Source organism: Canis lupus, chromosome 25 (genome assembly GCF_048164855.1).
Source record: "Canis lupus baileyi chromosome 25, mCanLup2.hap1, whole genome shotgun sequence".
NCBI classification, from domain to species: Eukaryota; Metazoa; Chordata; class Mammalia; order Carnivora; family Canidae; genus Canis; species Canis lupus.
The window spans coordinates 38,259,488-38,279,806 of record NC_132862.1 but is presented as its reverse complement, the minus strand read 5'-3'; the positions used below and the strand labels follow the sequence as shown (position 1 = coordinate 38,279,806).

At 50.0% G+C, this 20,319-nt stretch overlaps 2 protein-coding genes across 4 annotated transcripts in view; one reads left to right on the top strand and one right to left on the bottom strand.

Annotated features, from left to right (window-relative positions):
- The first annotated feature begins 546 nt into the window (after nt 1-546).
- The window catches only part of CLSTN3 (calsyntenin 3), a 34,392-nt gene continuing 14,619 nt past the window's right edge, over nt 547-20,319 (top strand). The window contains exons 1-13 of one of the 3 annotated variants that reach the window (XM_072799183.1): nt 547-721; nt 7,022-7,098; nt 10,303-10,425; nt 10,859-11,054; nt 12,905-13,113; nt 13,385-13,534; nt 13,760-13,945; nt 14,380-14,661; nt 15,450-15,562; nt 18,038-18,200; nt 18,803-18,859; nt 19,584-19,741; nt 19,875-20,023. In XM_072799183.1, coding sequence (XP_072655284.1) covers nt 636-721; nt 7,022-7,098; nt 10,303-10,425; nt 10,859-11,054; nt 12,905-13,113; nt 13,385-13,534; nt 13,760-13,945; nt 14,380-14,661; nt 15,450-15,562; nt 18,038-18,200; nt 18,803-18,859; nt 19,584-19,741; nt 19,875-20,023 — 1,949 coding nt within the window. In that variant the 5' untranslated portion in view covers nt 547-635. Of the gene's footprint in view, nt 722-7,021; nt 7,099-7,533; nt 7,910-10,302; nt 10,426-10,858; nt 11,055-12,904; nt 13,114-13,384; nt 13,535-13,759; nt 13,946-14,379; nt 14,662-15,449; nt 15,563-18,037; nt 18,201-18,802; nt 18,860-19,583; nt 19,742-19,874; nt 20,024-20,319 lie in introns of those variants that run through there. The other 2 variants (XM_072799185.1, XM_072799184.1) reach the window with 2 other exon arrangements.
- RBP5 (retinol binding protein 5) lies at nt 2,128-5,928 on the bottom strand. The gene is made up of 4 exons (XM_072799194.1): nt 5,680-5,928; nt 5,217-5,395; nt 2,904-3,005; nt 2,128-2,468 (listed from the first exon to the last, which is right to left on the bottom strand). Exons 1-4 carry the CDS (start codon nt 5,750-5,752, stop codon nt 2,415-2,417), a joined length of 408 nt encoding a protein of 135 aa, XP_072655295.1. The 5' UTR covers nt 5,753-5,928; the 3' UTR covers nt 2,128-2,414.

Below are 20,319 nucleotides of genomic sequence, written 5' to 3'. Positions count from 1 at the left end.
CTTCTGAAAAGAAGGATCTGTATTGATGTAGGGAATCAAGACTAAAAGATCATCTGAAGTTCAGGTCAGAAGGTTGTTTGTGACCATATGGTGCTATCTGGGCCTGAGGAAGAGGGAGCAGGGCATGGGGCTGGCTTAGAAGGGTGCAATTATTCCCTCTCTTATGGAAATAAACATTTTGGATTCCCGATCATCAACCTGGGGGCTAGGACTCTGGTAAACAAAGTTACATTTGGTCCTCAGACCGGCAGCTTTGTGTGCTCCAGGACAGGCTGGGGGTGGGGACTTCCTTGAGGGCTATTTCCCTCCCTTCTTTCATAGGTTGGTACCCCTGGTAACCTTCTCTTCTATCTGAGGACAGATGAAGCAGCCTGATTTGAATGAGAGGTTGGGGTTTTATCAGGGTTAGTATACAGGTTGGGAATTGGTGGTGGTGGTATGGTGTGTGCGTGCTGCACGCGTGTGTGTTGGGAAATGGAATATTCTAGACACTGGTGGTGGAGGGAGGATTAATTTTGGGCGTTTCTTTGACTCTCACTGCAGCGATCAGCGCCCCCTGCTGCCCACAGGGGAAACAGCAGCGCCAGCTTCCCAGTCTCAGCAGGTCCCTGCTCCCACCCCGCCCCTCCTTGGTGATGTTTCTGAAGCTGATCCGTCCTCTGATGGCTTGTGCTTCTTTGGGGGATCTCCAGCCTTCTGTTGGACTCTGGCTCCTGAAGAGGTAAGATCAAGTGGAGGATGTGGACTTGCAGTGTGGATGACTGGATGCTCATGTCACAGGAGTGCTGGAGGGTTTAGCTTGGACCTGACAGTCACCATGGAGGCCTCCAAGCTCTGCGGTCAGGCCCTCTGGCAAGCAATACTGCAGCAAGGGGCGCTGGACCAACATGAAGGGCACAGAGGACAGTCCTGTGGGGAGAGGCTTGGACATACCCTATGATCTCATAGGGGCCAGGACATTGCATTGCCCTGGTCACTTGGGCAATGGGTGACTATACATGGAGCATTTTCCTTTGGCTTCACTGTACCTTGGAAAGGGACAAGACAGGCTCCATCAGTCCCTAGAGCTTCTGCTGGATGGCTTTGCCCAGAGAAGGGCTCTCTACTCCCCACTCTACTGGGGACATCTGCAGAGAAACTGGCAGGGTTCCACTCTGAGTTTTTTTCTTTTTCTTTCCCAAATTATTTCAGGGTGTCTAGTAAGATTAGCATTTCAAAACTAGTGACTGTCTTGAATGTGTAGGGGTTTAGCCATTGCAGGAAGAGGGGGCAGGGGTGATCATCCAGTGAGCACAGGCAAGGGACTTTCCAACAAGCCCTGCCTCCCACACAGTCAGACTTTTTCTCCATCCCACACTGAGCCCTCCTCGCCCAGACTCTTGCTCCAAAGGACTTTTATTCTGAAAGGACAAGGCCCCTGGAGGTGGGGAGGTGTCCAGAGGCTGGAGCTGGCCCTGATCCTGAACTGGCCCCACCCTTTGGGCTCTTTTCCAGGGTATTCTGGAGCCCTAAGGGAGGGGCCTTGCTGTTCTCACTCCTCCCTCTTATCCTCTGTCCCAACCTTTCTGGCCTTCAAGCAGAGGATCCCTATAGCCAGGCATATCTGTCTTCTTCCTACTGTTGCCTTCATACCCCCATGTCCCTCATCTTTCTAGCCCTGGACCTTGTATTTTTGTCTGTTTGCCTTGTCTGTTTCCCCTTTCAATCTTTTCTAGCCTTCTTGCTGCCTATCCTTTCCAAAGGAGGCATGGAGGCCAAGTCACTATTCCAAAGCTTCGTAGCTTCCCCCAGCACTAGACAAAGGTCTTACCCTGTCCCATCCCACTTACCCATAATGTAGCATGGAAATATAAGACGTCATTCAGACATTGGTACATGTGGTCTGTTGAACTCTGTGTGGATGAGGCCTGCCTTGAGCTGGTTCTGTTGAGCACATGTGGCTTTCTTGAGAATAAGGACAGGAAACAGACAAAATCTACCAGGGGTTCCTATTTAAATTCTTGAACCCCAGTCGGTTTTCCAAAAGTTCCACCAAGACAGAATTCTCACTTGGTCCCAAATGCTCTAAGATCAGTTCTTTCTTAGATGGAAAATAAAAGACCAAATGAATTAAGGAGTCGAGATCCATTGTTCTCAAGGGGTCTTTCCCCTTTACCTGTTTCTTTCATCTAGGAGGCCAGACCAGGAATTGGATACGAAGCAGCTATTAGACAGTGGAGTATGAGAAAAAAAGGACTTTGGCCTGGGAACTAAAGTTATAGATTAGCATGGGGAGAGGTGAGGAGGGACCGGGAGGAAGAGTAAGTGGCTGGAGAAAGGGACTGTTGACCTGAGACAATCTGGGCTGGAAGGAGTACAAGCAAGAGGAGTCTGGGGACTGGTGCAGTCTGGAGGGGCCATCAGCTCCTCTCTGGCTATTTGACTTTCCTGAAGACTTGCTCGCACACGGCATCCCTTGCAGTCAGTTCCTGGAGACAGAGTAGGAATAATGAGGAGAGAGAAAGAAGGTTCTTGCCAGTCAAAGTTCCTTTCTTGAGGTCCTTGAGCTCCGTTTTATCCTTCAGGATACAACAACTAGAGCATTTGATGTATGGAGAATTGTTTCATTATCCTACAACTTCAACTTTTTACCCCAGAGGGAGGAAGGGAGCTGGGTCACAGAATGTGAAATGGCTAAGCCTCTATCTCTCCAGTCATGATTTATGGACATTCATCTGACTGGTAGCTAAGGCCCATATGCTCCCCTCTATTTCTTTCTCTCTCTACTCTTCCCAGAACTTTTGTTTTCCTTTCTTGGTTGCCTTCCTTGGAGGTAGGCAGGAGTGGAGTAGGAGGCTGATTTGATTTGGGCAAGGGGATGAGTCCTAGCTGGAAGCCCCTCTCCCAACCTTCACCAAGCTTACCAGATACAATTTCTCTCCCTCCAGCCAGTGTCTCCAGCCTCGGTTAGGGACCTCCCCTTTCTGCACACATACCAGCTGCTCCTCCTCCCAGGTTACTATGGTCTATAGGGAAAGCAGGAATAAGGGAAGATTTGGGGGCAGAACACCCAAATGTATCCAACTCACTCTGGCTGAGCTGTCCCACTTCACACCACAGCTGATACTATCCTTCATTCTGAGTGAGAGGACTGCTCTGATTCTATAGGACTCCCCTCCTCAACTCCCAAAGGCCACTGAGGGAAGGCTCATAGTTTGTCTACAGTGACTACTAGGGCAGACCAAGGATGGAACAGGATAACCAGGGGTAAAATTTGAGGGTGGGTGGATGATGAAGAACACAAACTTTGTCCTTTGGATACTTCCAGTTGGACTGGAGGGTCATTTGGGAAAGAAGAGGACTGGTTGGAAGTCCTATCAGGAAATATCTCCTCTTTCTGAGTTTTAAGGACAGCTGAAGTGTCCCTGAGACAACCTCCTGAGTCCCCTGGGCATTGCAATCAACATTTATTAAACCCTTCCATAAAATAGGCCGTGCTAACCAAGGAGTTCAGCATCATGATCAGATAGAGCAGGAAACGGGTATCTATGATGCCAGGCAAGTGTTGGGAATGAGAATAGGGAGATCTCAGTCTTTAAGAAAGTGAGGAGCTAGTTAGATTGGAGATACTGGGAAATTTCTTGCAAGGAATGGAGCAGCATAAAGGTAAGAAAGAAGGCCAGGGGTGCCTGGGTGGCTCAGTCAATTGGGTGTTTGACTCTTGATTTCAACTAGGGTAGTGGTCTCAGGGTAGTAGAATTGAGCCCTCCATTGGGCTCTCCACTCAGTGGGAAGTCTGCTTGAGGATTCTTTTCTCTCCTTCTCCATTGGTGCCTCCCTCCTGGGGGGGGGGGGGGCGGAATAGATAGATATTTGAAAAAGAAAAAAAAAAAAAAAAGAAAGAAAGAAGGCCAAACAGTTGTAAGGGGCTCTAAACTAGAGCATTTGTGGGAAAGACCATTGTATGCTACGGATCTCATCTAGAATATAATGGATTGTTACTGAAAGGGTTTCATTCATGGTCACTTTTACATTTTAGATAAATCTTTGTGGCTACAGTATGCAGAGTGGGTTAGAGAAGGATTAAGATTGGGGGCTGGTTTCGGGCACGAGGTCAGAAATGAGGACTTGAATGAAGGTGGCACTAGTGAGAAAGGCTAAGAAGAATCAGAGATGTTCAGTGGAAATATAATGGGCCACAAACACAAGCCACATTAGAAAAGGAAAAAGAAACAAGTGGAATTAATTTTAATATTATATCTTATTTAACCTAGAATATTCAAAATAGTATAATTTCAGCATGTGATTAAAATAAAAATTACTGAGATGTTTTACATTCTTTGGTATTTTCTCAAAAGCCATGTATTTTATACTTATACCTCAGTTTGGAATTGTTACATTTCATGTGTTCAAAGGCCAGTAGCAACTATATTGGACAGTGAAGAAACGTTACAAAGATTTCTTGACCAATTAGATGTGGTGCACGTGTATGTATGTGTGTGTGTGTGTTGGGGCGCAGGGGTAAGGAGACAGAAGATATTGCTGTGACTCCCAGGTGTCTGGTCTGGCTGGCTATTGTCATTAATGAAGACAGTAAATATAAGAGCAGGAATAGGTTTGGGTAGGAAGGTAATGAATTTGGCTTTGAACTTCAGGCATACAGATGGAAACATTGTGCATGCAGATGAAAACTTTACCCGGGAGCTCAGGAGGCAGCTCTGGCTGGAGAATCTATGTCCAGGACAGTGTATGGATGGTAGCAGAAAGCATGCGTATAGATAATTTAGACTTTGTCTGTGTACAGACAAGAGAGAGAAAGTCAAGGACAAAATAGTAGGGGGAATCCCAGTTAAAGGGATTAATAGGGGAACTAGAGTCTGCAATGGAGAACAAAAGAAAAGCGTAAGAAGCAGAAAGAAATAGAGGAGAGTGGACTCATAGAGGCTAAGGGAAAAGAGACTGCAGTGATCAACACGGTCACAGTCTAGAGGGTGAACAAATATTTCTCCTTTGGACTGAGGGTGACCTGTCCTTTGTGTTCTTTTGGCTGGCGATAAGAGGGGGCAGGAAAGAGCGGGTTGGGGGAGCACCTGGGAATTGTTACCCAGGGGACTCTGCAGCCTGCTGTAGTGATCACTTTTCTCTAGTTGGGAAAGGTCACTTCGTTTCACCCCAGATTGTTAGGAGGCATCTACATGCTCCCCCATGTGCTGTCCCCCAAGCCTGAGGAAAAGTACCTGGCATTTTCGTCCATCCACGATCCTTAGATCTTCCTCAAACTCAACTCCCACCTCGAATTCCAGAATGTAGTTGCGGAAAGTGCTGAGGGTCTTCACTATCATATGGTTGCCCTGATGGTCAATCTCCTTGTCTGGCTTGAGCAGCAGCACTATCTTCCGCAGAGCCATGTTGATGTCTGTGGGGGCTATCTCTTAGCGGGGCTCCTACAAGCCAGCCAGGGGCATCCCCATCTACAGCGGCACCTTAGGGCTGTGGGCTACCCCTTAGCTGGGTCTGAGATCATAGATTGACTCTCTCCCACCAATGCCCTGGCTAGAAATGGATCCCAAGTCAGGGGTCACCACTTGAGCATTTCCACAGCATCCAACCCCAGTACTCCCTCTACTCAATGGGACAGAGAGACAGGGAGGGAAAGGGAAAAAGGGGAGTGAAAGGGGTCTGGGAGGGTGAGACCATTACTTAGGGCTTGCAGGTAGTCCTCCATGTTCTTCTGTGAGACAAAGCAGTAGTAGCCGGTGAGGTTGGGAGGCATTGTCTGGGCTGGCCAAGATGGAGCTTGAGATTTCAGGAGAATATAGCAGGCAGGGTACGCAGGGAGTGGGTGTTGTCTGGCAGGTGAGGCTGAGAGACTCCAGGCTGGCCTACACACACACACACACACACACACACACACACACACACACACAGACTGTGTAGAGGTCTATGCTTACCAGGGTTTTTAAAGGGCTGGGCCCTGTTGCAATAAGAGTTCCTACCAGACTTCCTCCCTCCTCGCATAATGAGTTTGGGGCTGGTGCCTGCAGCCTGAGAGAGGGGTAGGAACTTGGCAGCTTGGTGCCTGACCTCACCCTTTCTTGAGGAAGGAACCTGGATCAGGATCTGGAGTTGTCAATCATCTAAGACTTGAGCCTTTCTGAAGGTGAGTTTTGGCTTCCAGCCCATTTCCAGCAGGCTTGGGAAATGTCCCAGAGCTCTGAGGGGGGGCAGTCTCACCCGGGAGAGGTCTAGTCTTGCTGTGTTGGAGTGGGGGGGGGGGGCTTCCAGCCTCATGCAGGGATGGGTTCTAACAATATCCTGAGATCCTGGGACTGAGTCAGGGATCCAGGAAGGTATGAGGGGTGTGTGGGGAAAGATGGGGACCAGTCAGCTGGCCAGGAGCCACAGTGAAGAAAATGCTCTAGTGCTGCCTCCCACAACTCTCTCAGACAGCTTCTCGGAATTGGGGCCCCTGACTCTGGCATTCCAAACTGTTTGTCCTGTGGCGCCATTAGGAAGGAAAAGAGAAATTGCTCTTCCCAAGCACAGAGGGGATTGTCAGTGCAATGAGCTGTTGTCAAAATGTGTTGCGTTCAAAGTCCTGAGCAGAAAGTGAGGGAGGAGTTTGGTTAGTTATTCTGGAAAATTTTGGCTTGGAACCTAGGGGTTTCCCTCTGCCTCTGAAGTCACTGATGGTTTATCACCTCCAATTCCCAGTCTTTGGACAGCTCACACTTACCATGTATGTTACCATGGTGGGGGCTGCCTAAATTATTGTGTACCTCACCTCCACCCTCCACCCCCTTTTCTCTCTCTTTCTCTTGCTCTTTCAAACCTACCAACTTCCCTGGCTTCAGAATCAACTGGGTTGGTTCATCATGGGGTAAGGTGAGAAATTCGGAAGGGGGAGGCACGGAGCTTAGGTGGTGGACAAAAGCCCAACTAGTAGTGTATCTTCTCGACAGGTGTGTGTGTGTGTGTGTGTGTGTGTGTGTGTATGCGTGCCCCAGCGCGCGCGCGCACAAATCTTTCACTCTTTCTCCAGTCCCAGAACGCTTTCCATCTCCCTGCTGACCATCCATGGTTTCCTCAGACACCCGGGGCTGAGAACTGAAAAGCTAGGTAGGATCTCTTGGTTTCAGGCTGTGGGTTTTGCTTCAAGGCTCCCAGGAGGCACGCAGCAGGGACTTGCTGATGGAATGGGCTGTGGAAAGAGGTTAATGCAGAGTTGGGGGGGGGGGCGGTGACGTGATACTCTCCTCTTCGCCTCCCTCAGGTCTCCGTTGACGTCTTCCTTTCCCACCCCCAGGCTTCTGGCTTCTCGATTCTCCCAATGTCCCTCTTATTTCCCACCCCCTCTACGGCTTTCCAGCTTCCTCCCCAGCCCCCGCAGTTCCCTTGCTCCCCCAAATTGCAGTCTAGGGAAAAAGCCCTAACACAGTCTCCCGCCCCTGCTACTCGGTCCCATTGGTTCCCTCCCCCCCTGCAGCACCTGGCCCCCCCAGCCACCCGATTGGCCAGCGGCCCCATCAGTCCGCGCCTGGCCGTGCTGACGTCATCCTGCAGTAGCGGGGATGGGGTGGGAATGAGGGAGAGAGTGAGGACGCCCGGCTCCAGAGCGAACGAGAAGCCTCTGCAAGTCCCTCACCTCAGCCGCCCAGGTTGGGGTCTGCGTAGGTCTGCTCTATGGACTAGTGTGGGCGGCAGGCCCTTCTCTGTCCCTGCCTTGCGGCCCGCTATCTTCCGTCCCCTCCTTGGAGAGCCCCCCGCATCCCTCCCCCAAGGGTGGAATCAGCCGGCTGGCGGCTCCTGGGGGAGAGCGATCGCCTGGCCCTGCCCTGCCCTCCCCTGCCCACACCACACCGCACCATGATCCTCCTGCTGTTACCCCTCTTGCTGGCCTCCCTGTTCCCCTCCAGCTCCTCTAACAAAGGTAAGTGAGATGGAGATAGGGGGGCCCTGAGAGAGGGGTATCCAGCAGCCCGTGTAAGGGTAGGGGTGGGCAGGGGTCGTGGAAGCTTTCTGGCAAATGACAGGTGTGGGTTCTTCTGACCATCCCCCTTCCTATACGTTTTCTGAGATCTGCCCCCTTCTCTCCTTCACATCCCCTTCCCCACATCGTCCTCTCTGGTCCGTTTCTGCCCATGTGCTTCTCTGGCTCCCATTTGGTCCTCATTTTCCTCCAGGGGTCTCTGTGTCTCCGGCCTCCAGTTTCTGCCTGCGGGAGATATCTCAGGTCTCAGAAGGACTTGCCCCTGAAGGGTGATACACATCTCTGGATAGTTCTCTGCGCTCACTGGGGTGTGCCCGCACTGAGAGTGTGTGGCAGATCCATCTGGTTCATCCCCATCCCATCCTGGGGAGAAACAGTTCCTTGCAGCTCAGCAATTCGGAGCACGTATGTTTTGGCGTGTTCCTCTGCATCTGTACCCTCCATACAGCTGGGCTGAGGGTTATCAGAGCTGCCCTCTCTGGCAGACAGCAGAGAAATTCAGCTGGGTGAGGCCAACGGAGGGACCCGGGTGGAGGGGGGGGAGGGATAGTGGGGAGGGGGAGGACAGGGCTCAGGTAGGTGGAGAAAGGCAGGTAAGGGCAGAAGTGGGTGTGTGTGTGGGGGGGGGATGCTAAATGAGTGGTGAGAGGGAAAGCTGAGAAGGAGTAGGGAGATGAGGCATGGGAGGGGGACAAGAAGGAGATGGGAGAGGGTAAAGGTGGAGGCAAAAAAGAGAGGATGGATGGGAGATTTAAGAACAGGTGAGGAGAGGGGGAAGAGAAAGCCAAGGAAGGAAGGACAGGGAGCCAGGAGTGAGTGAAGGAAATGAGCACAAAGAGTCTGTGGACAAGAGGAGAGGAACTGGGAGACTTGGGGGTGAGCTGTAGAGAGGGTGTCCAGCACCGGCCTGCTGCACCGCAGCCCCTTCATCTGCAGGCTGTAGTTCCTCACCTCAATCTCTGACCTCAGCCCAGCTTCTTAGCCTCCCACCACTTCCTGTGTTACTTTCTGAGCACCATCTTGTGGCTTTCTCCTCTGCCATTAGAGAAGGGGGTTCTGGTGATCATCTTCGAGAAAGGGGCAGGCATTCTGGTACCAGAAGGCTTTTTTTGTAGTGTGATTGGAGGGAAGACTGGAAATGAGGAGTTTTTGTTCATCATCACACACTGGGCAGGTTTCCTTTTGGTGACTCAGTTTCCCATTGATGAAACGTCTTCCTCCACCCATGTTCCACTGATAGGCCATCATGAATGGGCCCTGGGAGCCCAGTGGTTGGCATGATGGGCTTAGACAGAGCAAGCAGTGCAGTTGGGATGGGGGATGATGTAGAGGGGAAGGGAACACACTGTGCTGTCCCCAGAGCCCCTCACCAGCTAGTGGGAGATCAGTCCTGGGAGGAGACACAATTGAGTGAGCTGAGTTTGGCAGGAGATAGGGAAATCTAGAGGCTGAGTGAGTCCCGCATCCTTCCTGGTTGGCTGGTGGTTGAAGGGAAGAGGGGTGGGATAGGCAAGAAGTAGGACTAAGTCATGAGTCTGTGTAAAAAGTGGGGTTCAGGGAGTGTGGGGCTTGGTGGCCTTGTGGGGGACACAGAGATGTACTGGCTATGAGAGCTCTCTTGGGTATAGGGATGAGGAGCAGGGAGGGGATTTGTCATGTTTCTAGGCCAGTTCAATAATCCCTTAGGATGTCGGCTGTGCTGGGTCTAGTCATTTGGCATTGGTTCCTCTGCTCCATCCCTGCCCCTCCCTGTCCCCCTCCTTCTGTCCTATATTTTCTTTTCTCTTTGGTTGAATGGACTTAGGTTGGGGCTTGCCTGGGAGAAATGCAGAGTGGAGGGATCAGGACTGAGATGGGGTAATGGTGGCAGTGGAGAGGATAAACACTCAGGATCTCAGGAAACATCTAGATCTTCTTGTTCTCATCTCAACTCTGCTCTTAATCTATCCCTTCCCTTTCCCAGGGCCTTCTAAATGGCCTACCACTGCTTTCTGAATCTCCAGTCTCCACTTTCTAGCACTTGAAATTCCTAAAGAAAATTCCTCACCCTCTGACCACAGGTTTCCCCGTGGAGATAGTGGTTGCCCCTCTACCCCCAGAGTAGGCTGTTGCCATGGAAACTGCCTATCCTATGGTAGGAGAAGCCTGTAACCTTTCTCAGATCCTCTGACTCCTTTAATGCTGATTTCTTGTCCTCAGCCCTTCCTCCTGCAGGTGCTTCTGTAGCGGGTGGAAAGGGTGATAATGCTGGAATATAAGTGTGTCTGGGATGTACGGGAGTGGAGGGCCAGCTCACAGGTGCTTCCTCTCTTCTCCCTGGGCGGGGGTGACAGCCAACAAGCACAAGCCATGGATCGAGGCGGAATACCAAGGCATCGTCATGGAGAATGACAACACGGTCCTGCTGAACCCACCACTCTTTGCCTTGGACAAGGATGCCCCCTTGCGCTATGCAGGTGATTGGGGCTGGGGGATGGCAAGGTGGGTAGGACAGAGAAAAAGTGGTTGGGAAGGCAGAGGGCAAGGGAGGAGCGAGGAAGTCCTGGGAGGGAGAGCAGTGGAAGTGGGGAAGAGGCTTCGGCAAAGTGGTAGAGGTAGATTTAATGATGGTGGCTGAGCAGAAGGAGCCAGAGAGAAAGATGTGGGCAGGCAGGGGTTAACCACATCAAGATTTTGTCACATCTCAGACCCAGTAGCTCTGAGAGGTTGCAGCTCTGGGAAGCTGGTGTTAGAGCTGTATGTCTGATAATTAACACTTTCCCACATTCAAGGAGGGGGTTTGGGAGGAGAGATGAAGCAGAACCCAAGGCGGGGAGGCTGAGGCTGGGAAGAAGATGCTGGAAGTGGCCAAGGAGAAGGAGTCTCATTTCTCCTTCCCCCTTGGACCAGGTGAGATCTGTGGCTTCCGGCTCCATGGGTCTGGGGTACCTTTTGAGGCTGTGATTCTGGACAAAGCAACTGGAGAAGGGCTGATCCGGGCCAAGGAGCCAGTGGACTGTGAAGCCCAGAAGGAGCACACATTCACCATCCAGGCCTATGACTGTGGCGAGGGCCCCGACGGGGCCAACACCAAGAAGTCCCACAAGTGAGGAAGCCCTTGCCTCTTGCTCCCTGCTGCTGGGTCCTCCTCCTCCCTCCTCCCAAGTCCCTCATCTTCCTCTGTCCATGCTGGCATTGGATATCCACCCCTCCCCCTCTGTTCATCGTGTCCTCCAGGAGCCTTCATTCAAGGTGATAGAAACATGTAGTCAAATTTATGGGCTCTAACCCTGGTTCTGCCTCTTATGACCTTGGGCAACTTATTTAGCCTTTCTTTTCTTTCTTTCTTTTTTTTTTTAAGATTTATTTATTTACTTATTTATGATAGACATAGAGAAAGAGAGAGAGAGGCAGAGACACAGGAGGAAGGAGAAGCAGGCTCCATGCCGGAAGCCTGATGTGGGACTCGATCCCAGGACTCCAGGATCACGTCCTGGGCCAAAGGCAGGTGCTAAACCGCTGAGCCACACAAGGATCCCCTTATTTAGCCTTTCTGGGTTCACTTTTACTTCTCTGCAAAATGGAGAAAATGATGATCCCTATTTTTCTAGGTTGCTGTGAAAAAGGGTAAAGGAGATGGTTTGTGTAAAAAGCATGCACCACAGTGCCTGATACATGGGAAAGGTTCAGTACATGGGAGTTATGATGAGGAGGAGGGTAACAAGGAGGAGGATGACGAGCATCTCAGCACGCATCTGGATTCCTTCCACCTGCCCCACCAGTCCGCAGCATGCACGTACTCACACACATGATACACACATGCACAGCGTGAGGTGAGGGTCAGCTAGATGAAGAAAGCTGGGGCCTGAGAATCCTATGACTGTGTCCAGCTAACTTCTCTTCTGAGAACCAAGAAAGATTGGCATTCAGGGTTCCTGGGCCACTAAGAAGGACCAGTGATAAGCGATTCCTTGTGACTTAGTTTCCCATTTGGAGATAGGACCCTGCCTCTGGAAATACATACATACATACATTTATTGAAATGTGCCTACATCTTGGTGAGGGGCAAGGCTCAGCATGAAGGGCATAGTCCCAGGGCTGCTTACCCCATGGGGCCTGAGTAGAGGGGAGCCACACCTGACATGCACATTGCACACACATGCACAGAAGGCAGCACTCTTCTTGCACTCACGTCAGATGACTTATGGCTTTTATATAAATATCACTTTCCTTCTCCTGGTTGGTTTTAAAGATTTTATTTTCTTTTAATTTTTTAAAAAAGACTTGTTTATTTATTTGAGGGGGGGAGGTGGTAGAGAGAGGCAGAGAGAAACTCAAGCAGACTCTGAGCTGAGTGGGGAGTCCAATGTGGGGCTTGATCTCATGACCCTAAGATCAGGACCTGAGCCAAACCCAAGAGTTGGATGCTCAAATGACTGTGGAGCCCAGGGTGCCCCATAAGGATTTTCATTTTTAAGTAATTTCTATACCCAATGTGGGGCTTGAGCTCATAACCATGAGACCAAGATCTGGCTGTCCACTGACTGAGCTAGCCAGGCTCTCCATTCTCTGGTTGGTTTTAATTTGGCTTTTATTCTGTGTCTTCCTTGATTATGCCATTGGATCTGACTATCATGGGGGAACAGCCAGCTGGATACAAAATTCTGTTGTGTCCCTCATCTTGGCACCCAGCCTATAGCATTTGGTACAGGAGTACTCCAAGTCAGCAGTTGGTATCCCCTGGGGTTGTTCCTTACCCCTTGTATCAGTATCCCCTTCCCTGTGGGACCTGGTCTCCTGGGGGCGGGTGGAATAAGCATGCCCATGGCCCTTAGCTCAGGACACACTGGCTCCTGTTTGCCCTGGCTCCCTGTCCGCATTCCTAGTTGTGCTTCTCTTTATGTTTTGAGGCTGGCTGATTCTTCCTTGTCCCTCCTCCTGCTCTGGTACATGCAGGGCGACTGTGCATGTGCGGGTCAACGATGTAAATGAGTTTGCCCCTGTGTTTGTGGAGCGGCTATATCGCGCTGCCGTAACTGAGGGGAAGCTGTACGACCGCATCCTGAGGGTGGAAGCCATTGATGGTGACTGTTCCCCCCAGTACAGCCAGATCTGCTACTATGAGATCCTTACACCCAACACTCCCTTCCTCATAGACAATGACGGTGAGTCTATCTCCTGCCCACTCCAGCTGCCCATCCCTTGTATACCCATATCCCTCAGAGGATCCCGGGCTGAGCTCTCCACTTGTGCCTCTCAGATCATCATTCCATAACCTCCTTCCCAATGTAGAGCCTTTTCCCCCAGATACATCCTTCCCAACTCCCTGCTACCTAATTCATCTGCTGCCCAATTGACTCATGAGTCCTCATCTTGCCTCCCTAGGCTTTCTCTAGTGCTCCTTACCCTCTTTGTTTTCCACCACACCCATCATAGGAAATATTGAAAACACGGAGAAGCTGCAGTACAGTGGTGAGAGGCTCTATAAGTTCACAGTGACAGCTTATGACTGTGGGAAGAAGCGGGCAGCAGATGATGCTGAGGTGGAGATCCAGGTGAAGCCTACCTGTAAACCCAGCTGGCAAGGTGAGGAGCTCTGCTCTGTGACCCATTTTGTGAATTGTCTTTCACCTTGATCTCTCCATAGGGCTAGGTTAGGAGCCAGGGTAGAGATATTTGGGGGCAGACTTGCAGCTGTCTACGCTGGCTGTCTACCCAAGAGTGTCAGTGGACATGACAAGAGCAGAATGGATAAGAGGGGTTGTCTTCCTCTCTTCTCTCTCCACTACCCTCTCCCTTTCTCCCATGCAGGCTGGAACAAAAGGATTGAATATGCACCAGGTGCAGGGAGCTTGGCTTTGTTCCCTGGTATCCGCCTGGAGACCTGTGATGAACCTCTCTGGAATATTCAGGCCACTATAGAGCTGCAGACCAGCCATGTGGCCAAGGGCTGCGACCGTGACAACTACTCAGAGCGGGCCCTGAGGAAACTCTGTGGTGGGTGTGCCCTCCCCTTCCAAAGACCTCTGCCTGACCCTCCTCTGCTTCTTTCCTAAGACTCTGCTTTACATCTTCTCTTGCTCACCTACAAGGTGTATATATCCATAGAGGTTGTAGCATGTGGTTAACTCTTGTGGCCCCCAAAGCAAATCAATATATCATTTGGAAAGATGCATAATGCTAGCACATGACAGTCACCAGGTACATTGTGGAACAATGGCAGAGAGAGATGAAGGGTTGGAGAATGAGTTAGTTGGAGAGCCATTCCTTGAAGAGAGGTCCACCCTCTTGTGTCTTTGAAAGGCCAGAAAAGGCCATGAGACTAGCTGTGGGAAATCTCTCTCCTTCAGTCACTCTTGCTCTGGCTGCTTTCCTTTTCCCCAACTGCTGCCTCTCAGCTTTGACACTTGTGCCTTTTGGGGCTCCCACAGGTGCTGCCACTGGGGAGGTAGATTTGCTGCCCATGCCTGGCCCCAATGCCAACTGGACAGCGGGACTCTCGGTGCACTACAGCCAGGACAGCAGCCTCATCTACTGGTTCAATGGTACCCAAGCTGTGCAGGTGCCCCTGGGTGGCACAGCTGGGCTGGGCTCTGGACCCCAGGACAGTCTCAGTGACCATTTTACTCTGTCCTTTTGGATGAAGCATGGTGTAACTCCCAACAAAGGCAAGAAGGAAGAAGAAACCATCATGTGTAACACTGTCCAGAATGGTGAGCCTTCCCCAGGGGACTGGTCTGAGAGTGAGGAAATTGACCTCTTATCCTGCCTCTGTCACCGCCCAGTTTGTGGCTGTGGACAGGTCACTTCCTCTCTCATCATTTGTAAGATGGCAGTGCTAGGTTTGATGCTCTCTGAAATTATGTGGTTTATTGCCTACATGACAGGTTGAGACCCTACTGCTCTCAGAGTGCAGCGCGACCACTCGCTGCCCTTCTCACCTGCAATTGCCCAATCCCCCTGCATCCTGCCATGTGACAGGCTGCCCCCCAGTCTACTCCCATTGAACCGTGTCTACTGCAATGGAAAAGCCTGGATGGTGGTGTGCCCTATTTTTTCTCTCTGATCCCATCCTGTCCTTCTCTTAGAAGGGCTAGTTGACTCAATTTCCTAGTCCCCCTCTTTCCTCAACTGCAGTAGCATGTCCTTCTTGGCTCAGTCTGTCCTGACCTTTCATTTCTGCCATTTCTCCAACCTCACTTCTCTTGACTTGAAAAGGGTTGTCACTCATGGAGTTTGCATTAACCAAAGGACCAGTAGAAATGTCAATGAGAACAGGCTGGCCAGTGTTCCACTTGGCTAGTCAGAATGCTCAAGAAGCTCTCATGATCACTTGGACTGGACTCTGTGTGTCAGAGGAAGAGAAAGAGAGTAGACTCTAGGGAATACAGGAGGGAGAGCACCTGAGAGAGAAATGAGAGTCCCAAGTCCTCTCTCTTTGGTGAACCTGTTCTTGCCTCAGGCCCTATGTTTGACCTCTATCTCCATCCTCTTCCCTCAGAGGATGGCTTCTCTCACTATTCACTGACCGTCCATGGCTGTAGAATTGCCTTCCTCTACTGGCCTCTACTTGAAAGTGCCCGCCCAGTCAAGTTCCTCTGGAAGCTGGAGCAGGTAAGGCCAGTGCCAGGCTCCTGGGAGAGCTGGAAGGAAGGGACTGGTATTTTCTGGGTTGCTCTGTGCCCCTTGATGCTCCACTTTCAGTGCCTGACCTTTACCCCCAGGTTCTCTTGTTCTCCTTTTCAAGGCTGGTCTCCAACAGAAAGCACTCCAGGATTAAAAAGAAATTGGGAACACATTACTACTAACATCATACCTAACCAGCCATCTTTCACTCCTTGTTTTATTTCACCTTTTTCTTACTTAGAACTTTAACAGTACATATCCCTGACTCTCAAGCAGTTAGCATGTTTTAAGCCAGAAAGTAAGTAATTCTGAGGTATGCAGATTGGGTTTGGGTCTGGCCAGGGGAACTCACCAGCCATGAAATCTTCCTTGGTATGTTTAAATCTCAGTTTCTTGGCCTATTAAATGGGAATAATAGAAATTGTGTATATCAGGGTCATTGCGGGATTAAATGATGTGATAGACCTTATAAATCAGAAGGAATGTTGACTCTTAATACTAATCTCTGTGATTATGAAGGATAAATAAAATCAGACCGAAAAAAAAAAAAAGAGTAAAATCCTCTCTTGAGCTGATAGATGCAGCCTGTGCTTTGTGCTTTATTCCTTTTCTAAGCTGACCACAAGGACTGGTGGGGACTAATTTGAGTTCTCATCTCCTTTTATTTTTCTTACAAACCCCAGTAGAGTGTGGAGTAAGCAGACAGCTGAAAAAAGGCAGGAAGTGGAAGAAAGAGAAAGGGAAAGGAAGAGTCTAGAAAATCCACAAATTGGATAATTGAGGACTGTCTACAAAAGCTTTCAATTTCTGTGGCACTTTTTAAAAGACACAGTCCGCCATTTGCTGCTTCTTGATCTTTCCCCTTTGTTGCTAACATTAGCAACATTACTCTGCTTTCCTTTTATTTCCCCTTATTTATTCAATAAATATTTGTTAAATATCAAGTAAGGCTCTCCCGTTCTTAGTTCTTAGTTCTGAGGATACAATGGAATATAAGATGGTACAAAGTCTTTGGCTTCTTTGAGCTTACATTTTAGTTGGAGAGGTAGATTTTTTAAAAGTAAGGCGTCATCTACAAATGGTAAATTGTAATAAATTCTCTGAAAGAACAAGCAGAAGATTGAAATAAAGAATGGGAGAAGGCAAAGAGAGGGGAATTCACCTGAGATCAGATGTTCAGAGAAGGCCTGATTGAGGTGAAATTTAAGTTTTGTTCTAAAGGATAAGAAATAGGTGAGAAGAAAGTGTTTTAGGCAGAGGGAAGAGCTGATGCAAATGCCCTGAGGCAGGAAAGTGCTCAGCAAGCATGAGAAGGCCAGTGGGATTAGCATACAGTGAACAAGGGGGAAAGACTGGGCATGAGGTTGGAGAGATGGGTAGTGATCCGGTTATACAGTGGACTTTGTCAGCTGACATTTGTTTAGATATTGTCCTATGAAGGCAGCCTTTTGAAGGGTTTAAAGCAGGGAAGTGATCTGATCAGATTTACATTTTAAGACATTACTTTTGGCAACTATGGGAGGAATGTATTGAAGAGACATAAAAACATAAGGACCCAGACAAGGCTGTTGCCACAGTAAAGATTGAGGACTTGACTGATACATGACAATGTAGAGAACTGCACAGAAACCCACAGCTTTTAGCTCTGTTTGGACCTAGGATCGACAATACTACTGATGGATTGTATGTGGAAGGTGAGGGAAAGGGAAGGATCAAAGGTATCCTGTAGGTCATCCATTTGAACAACTAGATGACAGTGGAGTGTTTATGCTGACCCAGGGAAAAGTGAGGAGATTGAGAAGGAATGTGGACTTCCATCTTACACACGTTAAATTTGAGATGCTTGTGAGACCTCCAAGTGGAGAGACCAGCATTCAAAGGAGAGCTGTGGGGTGGAGATGTAGATTTTGGAGTTACAGGCATGAACGCGGCATCTGAACCAACAGGAACAGATTAGGTAACTCCTAGCAAGAGTGTGTAGAAAGAAAAGGGAAAAGGGTCTAGATTGAATCTTAAGATATTCCAGCACTTAGAAGCTGATAAGGCAGAGAACTTTCTACCGCTGATTCCTTTGACTATCCTCCAACCCCATCTTGACTGACCCTAGGAGAAACTCCGTGGGGAGCCTCTTTGTTTTACTGTTGGGTTACACACTTCTCTAGACCTTCCAGTGCCATACATACATACATACATTTTTTGGGGAAACTTATTCACAAAATAGTGTGTTAGTCCTCCTAGGAATGTTTATAGTTTTTAGAGATTTCCCTGAAGAATGGAACTTTAGGTACTTACCTGGTTGGTGCCTGATAGATTTGGGGCAGGGATGTTATTTTTTGAGTTGGGTAGGCAGCAATTCACTAGTAAGTCCTGCTGATACACCTGGGAATATGAGGGACTGTATCCTGTCTCCCAGGAGAAGGGGCAGTACCTTATGTGGGTTCTTGCCCTTGTACTGCCTCCCAGGTCTGTGATGATGAGTGGCACCACTATGCTTTGAACCTGGAGTTCCCCACAGTCACGCTTTATGCTGATGGCATCTCATTTGACCCTGCTCTCATTCATGACAATGGTCTCATCCACCCACCCCGAAGGGAACCTGCTCTCATGATTGGAGCCTGCTGGACTGGTAAGTCCCCTTGAGCTTCTCAGTGAAGACGCTGAAGGTTGGAGCCCATAGTGTCTTAAGATTGGTAAAGGAGTAAGAGCAGCTTGACTTCATGCATCACCCTGCAGTTGGGCGGGGTGACTCAGAAAGCTCTCCAGTGGAGGAGACCATGGTCCTCCCCTTAGCCCCTCACCCATCTGCAACTCTATTCAACTAGCTATCACCTCAGAGTGAGAATCTCTCTTTCTGTAACTTTGGCCAGTGCCCACATTGTTCCATCAAAGGGATGATTTTCATAGTACATTTCCCTGCTGGAGGTTGGTAGTACTTCAGAGAGTCATCAGTCTTCCTTAAGCTATTTTTTTCCTTCTGGGAGCCTGCACACACACACACACACACACACACACACACACACACACACACACACACAGAGAGAGAGAGAGAGAGAGAGAGAGAGAGAGACTTCTAATGTTGGTCTCTAACAGAGGCCAGAGAGATTGAGATGTGACATTGGTGGACAGGTTATTCCTACACAGGAGGGGACAGAGCAGAGAAGACCTCTTCTTCCTCCCTGCCAATCTGTCCCCACAACCCTAAACTCATTGCCACTTTTTTTCTTCCAGAGGAGAAGAACAAAGAGAAGGAAAAGGGAGGAGACAACAATACAGACACTACACAAGGTACTCTGTGCATAAGAACTGGAGACCAGAGAGCTCTCACCCTAACTCTCTGTGCTGTGCTCCCGATTCCATTCCAACCCCAAATCCCAGCCAGCCTGGTAGTTACTGCTGCCCACACCACCAGGAGGCAGAGCCTCCAAGAACTACTGCTGCAAGGCAGGGCTCCCTTGGAGAGGTAAGGCTAGATGGAGCTTGGTGGAATCCTGGGTGTCCCTTCCTGCTCACAGAAGGGAATGGAGGAATTCTCTTAATGGCTTTCCAAGACCACGATCCACTGGATGGTGGGAAGCAGGAGGTGGTCCCATGTAGGGAGATCTGGGCATCTGTGAAGCTCCACACCTCCCCCTGGGTCCCCATGCATGCCCTGTGACCATGACTTCTCGCCTTCCCCTCCTATTCCTCCACCTGCTCCTCTTTCCGCCCTTTGGTCCCACTCTCATCTTTCCCTTTCTCCCTCTCTTGGGGGCCTTTCTCATTTCCGTTGCTTCTGTTTTTCACTTTTGTCCTCTCCTTGGATTTACTCCCTCTTCAGGCTTCCTTTCTGCTTTCTTCAGTCTCCCCTAGCTTCACTTCCTGATCTCTTCTTTCCTTTTTCATGTCCATATTTCTCTTACTCACGCTCTTCTTCCAGGCTTCTGCCTTTTCCCTCTGCCCCTTTCCTGTTCCAGACGCCTCTCCCCTCACCCACTCTCACCTCCTGTCCGCCCCTGTGTTCCTCCCCTAGGAGACCCCTTGCCGATCCACCACTACTTCCACGGCTACCTGGCTGGTTTCAGCGTGCGGTCAGGCCGCCTGGAGAGCCGCGAGGTCATCGAGTGCCTCTATGCATGTCGGGAGGGGCTGGACTATAGGGATTTCGAGAGCCTGGGCAAAGGCATGAAGGTATAGCCCCTTCCTCTAGCCCTGTCCTTCCGAGCATGCCCCCTGCCCCCGATCCCTGCCCACCTTTCTACCTCTGCTCCCTTCCTGTCCTGCCTCCTGGTCCTGCTCTCAGCTGTCTGTGTCTGGGGCCCAGGTCCACGTGAATCCCTCGCAGTCCCTGCTCACCCTGGAGGGGGATGATGTGGAGACCTTCAACCATGCCCTGCAGCATGTGGCTTACATGAACACTCTGCGCTTTGCCACGCCTGGCGTCAGGCCCCTGCGCCTCACCACTGCCGTCAAGTGAGTGTTGGGTGGGGTGGGCAAATCACAGAGGAGACTCAGGCAGTGTCAGAACTCTTGAGCCTTAGAGGTCATCCAGGGCTATGCACACCTCCCTCCCTCTATGGATGAGGAGATTGGGCCCCCAGAGACAACTGACCTGCTCAGCTGACATAACAATGTTTCTAGAAGAGCCTGGACTCAACTCAGGTTTATTTTATTTTATTTTTTAAAGATTTTATTTATTTATTCATAGACACAGAGAGAGAGAGAGAGAGGCAGAGACATAGGCAGAGGGAGAAGCAGGCTCCACGGAG